Genomic DNA, 6246 nt, shown 5'->3' on the forward strand with positions numbered 1-6246 from the left:
GAAATAAACAATTTTACTTCAAGCAATTCTGATTAATTAGAATGAATTATTTTTTAACAGTTAATATATTTTTAAAACATCTAACTAAATATTTCATACAAATGATTCACAAATCAAATGAGAAAAAAAGCGAAATCATTTCACATGAAGTTTCACTTCAACTGTCACTCTAAATTCAAAGACATCTTTAAAAATTATTCAGACATATACAATCTATAGGAATCATTAAAAGCATTGCTATAAGGATAAAAATTAAATCTGTAAAGTCTAATAGTAGTCCTTAAAACACGTCCGCCAGCAAAACCTAATTACAAAGATATTTTAGAATTAATTTGCTAATTACAAATAAGGTGGCTACCAAAATGGCTGTATGTCAAGTTCTCTTCAAAGTTTCTCTTCCAGAATATATACTATTAAGAAACAGACATATTAAGGAGGAAAAATCCTTACATTTATGGAGTTCTACTATATACCTGAGGCATTCAACATGTCTTTCAACATAGTCAAATCTTACTATTACCACCTTAATGACTCCATTACCATCTTCTGTATTTCAGAACTATTAAAGACTAAATGACAGAATAGGTCGAATAATGAAAAATAAAAATATAAATCATATAGTTAATTCTAAAGGAAAAAAACAGTAAGTCTGAATGTTAACTACATAATAACTGTCTCTGTAAAACGAGATCCATTTGGAAAACCCCAGTTACTTTTTTTCTAAACTAGAGACATCACATCTTGGGGGCAGATCTTCCACTTAATAATTTTCCTCACGTGCATCTTCTTGCAAATCAAATCCCAGTTACCAAATATTTTCTTGACAATAGAAAACAAACCATTGGATGTCCTTAAGACATTGAAAATCAATACATTTGCTTAAAAAGGTAATTATTTCGAGTATATTTCAATATCTTATACGCATTTTCAATGGTTAGACAAACCACTAGCCCAAATACAAATTCCACCTTCTAAATATTCAAAATGTTTCTTAAAAAAATTTGTTTCCACAATTAAAATTAGGCAAGTCTAGATCTAGTACACAACACACAAATACCCATACTGTATCTAGCATAAAGATATGCTTATAATAGATGCTTCATAAGAACATGATCTTGATTTCATTGTAGAAAATGTAAGGCAGATGGTGGATGGAATGAAGTGTCCCTGGAAATTAAGTGGGAAAAATATGGATATAAAAGTTAAGCCATTATTAAAAAAAAAAAGTGAAGCCATTATAGCCATTAATAGAAATGTTAGTTATGTAAATGCCCAAGAACAGTAAACTAAATAAGTATAAAGAAAGTTATTCAAATCAAAGAACAGACTAAAGGTTGTGAAATCAGATAAGACTATTTTAAATAAGAACTTATAAAAATTGGGTTTTGTCTATACTTCAATCATTATGGATGTTTTAAGCATTCTATACTTTCTTTAGTTAGAGACTACTTTCTATACATATCTGGTTTGTCTCTTCCATATCTGTGAGAGAGGATTAAATTAGATAATGGTTAATAAGTGCCTGGCAAATTTATATTTGAACTTTTATGGGCTGCTATACTTCCACCTTGATTATGGCAAAGAGAGGCCTGGAATTAAATGCAAACTGAGTTCACCTTTACAAATATGTTTTAAGTATGACAACTATTTTCACACTAGGGACACTAGTCAACACTATTATCCACTGACACCTATAAGCAAAGCAAAAGATCGTTAAGTATACAATGTAGCATGAATTAAGCCATAATTCATGGATTATAATAATCACTTCCTAATATGGAAAAGACCTTGGGGAAGAACACAGAAAGCACATCCACACTCTAAAGGCTTATAGGAAAAAAAATAAAAAGTCCTAAGCCTATTTTTGTTAAGCACTAACATTTAAAAAATGAAATCGTTTCATTAGGTTCAATAAAGCATGCAAGAGTTTTTTGGGACATTAAAAGGTCCAACAGAACTAAGCCCTCACTAGGAAAAAACTTTCTAAAAGAGTAAAAATTAACTCTATATTAAAGCCTAAAATTTGGTGTCAAGACACAGAACTGTCTGTGAAAGCTTTTTCAATTTCTTCAAAGTATGTACAGAAGGTCTTTAGAAAAACCACTCACTGGTCAGACTAAAATTTACTTCATTAGTGAAAACTGATCACAAGTGCATTTGAAACATTAGAGGGAAAATCATATCACTGTATTTTAAAAATCTCATTGAAAAGAAATATAGTGGCTCCTTATTTACATAGATTTTTTACCAGAAATATTCAAGTTCTAAATAAATTGAAGTTTATAAACACAGCAATGGTAGAGAAAAGGAACTACAAATGTGAGGGAGTATCTCCAAATCGAATTCCAGTTAACATCTGCAGTAGCTTCTATTACAAAAGAAAAGGTTAACATCTATAAAACCCCCAGTAAGTATCATCATCCTAATCTTACCTAGCCTTTTTTCTGGCTACGTTGGCAATGTGTTAAAGCTTTTTTGGCAATGTGTTAAAAGAACTGCTACATTTGAAATAAGACAAAAACCTTAAAAGCTATATCTATTCTTGAGGTAATTTAGCATTTTGAAATGAGGGAAGAGGACAACAGTTCACAGTCACAAGTACTTTCTTCACCTACCCCCATCACCAGAAAGAAAAGAAAAAAAAGAATTAACAGTATCGGGGCAAACAGCAAGACTGGGTAGAGCAATACAAGTTGTCATTTAAAGAGAAATGAACAATAGAAATGTCTACTCCAAATATCAGATAATCAAAAAAATCACTTATAGTTTCACAATGCATTTTAAAGAATTTCTTGTTTATAAAAATGTCACCATTTAAATATATTGTGCATTCTCTATACAGGTGAGGACTGACAGTTAAAAGGCACCCTGAGAATGATTTGTGCATCAGAAGAGAAGAACGAAGCTGTAATAATATATATTTAACTTTTCCACAGAGCAGGAACCAGTCACAATGAATAATGGGTTTGTCTGTAGCAATAACTTGTTCTAACAGCACTTCATGAGCAAAGTATCTTGGAAGAATTCACATTTTGTACATTTTTTTAAAAAAAGATCAAGAGCCTTAAGGCCAAAGTCCAAAAGAGAAATCAAAACATGGCTCCTGTCAGTGAATTCCCTGTCAAGCATGCTCGCTCTTGCTTAGATCAGTAAAGCAAAGTAACTTTCATGTAGGAGGAAGACAGGCTTATGTGTCCAGTAGCCATTTGAAAAAAAGAAATTATTGTGCCTATTTCCCTATTTTTTCCTGAAAAGTTTTAGGCCGAGGAGCCATTGAGTCAAAGCTTGAGTAATCCACTGAGCTTTGTACCCTGAGGTGAAGGTGTGGAAAGAAAAAGGAGATTACAGGTGGCTTCCAGGTTTGGAAAAAGTTGGCAGGAGTTAGTTCTAGTGACTGTACATAGATTAGTGAATGGAGCACTATTACTCCATATAAGAAAAGGCAGTCCTCCGAAAGACAGCCATCATAAAATTGAAAGTCAAAACTCAAACATCATCAAACATCTTTTCACCAGTTTTTAAAGAGATGTATGTTATGTTTAAGTTTGATCCTTAATCCATTTTGAATTCCAATAGTCTACGCTTCAGACTCAAGCTTCTAAATTGAAACCGCCGAGGTTGTTAAACAGTTCCAGGAAACGACACCCGTTATCAGTAAACCCTTTCTCTTATCCCCATTAGAACTAAAAATAAAAAAAATAAATAAAAATAAATTAAAAGGCGGAGGGAATGCCGAACATTCACAACTTGCCCCAGTCAAAAGCATGAAAATATGATAAAATTCCACCAGAGGCAACTAAAAATCCCAACTTTCCATAAAGCTTTCCCTACACCAAACGGAATCCCTTCACTTCTACTCACAGGAAGAAAGTAGTCTGGGACAAAAGTCGGGTATTGAGTATGATATTCAAAATAAAAGGAGACGAAGGCATTTAACTGAAGGTATAGAGGCAAAGAAAAGTAACCCAAATGGGAGTTAGGTGGAAGAGAAACCGGGAAAAGGAAGGGACAGGAGAAGCAGCTAGTGGAGCAAAGGAAGTGGTAATCACTTCGAGGGAGGCAGTTCTCAGGGTTGCGGAGAAAAAGGGATCCGGGTCCACGCCACCAGGCGTTTACGGAAACCCGAAGAAGGCTAACGGGAAACAATGGGGCGCTGAGACCGGGAGCAAGCGGGGAGACGCTCAGGAGAGAGCAACTAGGCAGCACGGGACGGGAGGGATGAAACAGCAGAGGCTGCAAGTAGACGGAGGAGGCAGGGAGGTGAGAGGCTAAGTTGGGGAGACAAGTTGGTCGGGTGTGATGGGGTGTCGTGGCGCCCCGGTCAAGGAAGCGAGGGTCCTCTAGGATCCCGGAGGGGAGGGGCTTGTCAGGGATTTTTAGACAGGGAACGGAAGCCGTGAAGGCAGGTGTGATGGAAGCAAAAAGAACACAGCTCGGACGAGCTCAGGACCCGCCGTGCCAGACAAGACGCAGAGAGGGAACTGGCAGCTAAAGGGGGGTAAGAAAAGAGATGGGGGGAAAGACACGGGGCGCGAGGCTGGGGGCAGCAGTCAGCTTCACTCACAGTCCAGGTGCTTTTTCTTGGGCCCCATGATCTCGTGGGTCGTGGCCTTGCATACTGTCTTGGATACGGCGGAGCCGGTGACACTGTGCTGGGCGGCGGTGATTCGGTCCGTCAAGCTCTGGCCGGACATCTCTGCGGCTCCTCCGCCACCCCTCCCGTTCCGCAGCCGGCGGGGACTGGGACCCCCAAAAGCCGGAGGACCCCCGCCCCCCACCGCACCCCCTACCCCCACCGGCTCCTTCTCTGCCTGCCGGCCTGGGGCGGGGCTCAGGGCCGCGCGCTGCCACCCAGCCCGGAAAGAACAGGCTTGTGTCACCCGCGGGGTCAGGCACGGTGTCGGGCGCTCCTCTGCCCCCGCCTCAGCTCAGCCCACCCCTTCCCTGGTCAGCTGGAGCGGGGCAGGGTAAGAGGGACAGGCAGCTGCAGGAAAATGGCGGCGCCAGGCTCCTCCTCGGAGCTTTCCGGGCTGCCCCGGGTCACGTGACTCGAGCGCCGCCTCTCCTCCTTCTCCCGCCCCTTTTCCCTTCCCTTTTCTTTCGACGCCCGCCCTCCCTCGCTCCGCGAGGGAAGAGCGGGGCGGTGCCCGCGCGTTACGTGATGGAACCCGCCCGGCGGGCGCAACAGGCGGCCGGCCCGAGGCGGGGCAGTGCGCGGCCGGCCGCGTCACGTGACGCTGCTTGCCAACAGGTCGCCCGAGGCTGAGCCCGCGGGGGAGGGTCACAGAGAGTAGGCGGGGCGGGGAGTCTGGCGCGCTGGGGGCAGGGCGTCCGGCTTCTCCCCTCTCCCACCCCACCCCAAGGTTGTCCTAGTGCCTACGGTTGAAACCTATGTCTTAACAAAGAGGTGCAGATGCCTTCAAAGCTCCCCTTGAGGAACGGGGTTTCAGAGCGCCAGCTCCCCGGGCTTTCCTAGCAGAATCAAAAATGTGTTTAGGTGTGCCCGAAAGGCCATCCTGGCTTTAAAGAAAAGGAAAAGGCTTCAGTCGGCTCATTTTCTGAGCCTGCCAGCAGGCCTCTCCCTATTGTGGAACTCTAGAAGCTCTCCCTGCATACTTACCCCAGAAGGGTTGAGTTTTTTCACCCTGTTTTCCTGAGAGGCTTGGAAATGTCACCTGTTTTTGTTTATCTCTTTCAAAACTGGACACATTGCTGCCAATCTAAATTTAGCCATTAACCAGCCAGTGTTCTTTCTCTAGGGTGTCGAACAGAACAGGAAACACATAGTTTCACTGGAATTTGAAAAGGGAAGTATTAGGACGATATCAACCAGGATTAGCTTGAACCCAACAGGCTGGCTGATGTGATTAAAGGTCCAGACCATAGAGTGAAGTGAGCAGAGTGGTAAATTAAGAATTCCCATTCAAAAAATTGAAGCATCACTACCTGCCATCTGCTCTGGTTTAGTCTTTCTTCCCTATACTCTTGTGTAAACCAGATTTTCAGGGAAAGAAGACATTGACATTACTCTGTAAGCATTTTTGAGGACTTATTATGTCCTGTGAATCTGTTCTATGAGATCCAGATCTATTAACAAAGACTTTTAAAATGTTATTAGAGTTCCACATTTAACCCAGGTTTTGAGATAAGTTTTAAAACCTCTATGAAGTTAAATTACCATGATAGTCCTATGTAGTCTTGCTAGTTTCGAATGAAATGCTAACATCCTCAGAAAGTCTGTGTACA

The 6246-nt window shown here is 41.2% G+C and overlaps 1 protein-coding gene across 29 annotated transcripts in view; it reads right to left on the reverse strand.

Annotated features, from left to right (window-relative positions):
* Positions 1-5040, reverse strand: part of PICALM (phosphatidylinositol binding clathrin assembly protein) — a 90292-nt gene extending 85252 nt beyond the window's left edge. For 18 of the 29 annotated variants that reach the window (XM_039848259.1, XM_039848255.1, XM_039848257.1 and 15 more), the window contains exon 1: positions 4565-5028. In XM_039848259.1, the coding sequence (XP_039704193.1) occupies positions 4565-4694 (130 nt within the window). In that variant the 5' untranslated portion in view covers positions 4695-5028. Of the gene's footprint in view, positions 1-4564 lie in introns of all 29 variants that reach the window. The other 11 variants (XM_039848244.1, XM_039848243.1, XM_039848242.1 and 8 more) reach the window with 5 other exon arrangements.
* Between the last annotated feature and the right edge of the window lie 1206 nt (positions 5041-6246).

Source organism: Pteropus medius, unplaced genomic scaffold (genome assembly GCF_902729225.1).
Source record: "Pteropus medius unplaced genomic scaffold, Ma_sr-lr_union100, whole genome shotgun sequence".
Classification (NCBI taxonomy): Eukaryota; Metazoa; Chordata; class Mammalia; order Chiroptera; family Pteropodidae; genus Pteropus; species Pteropus medius.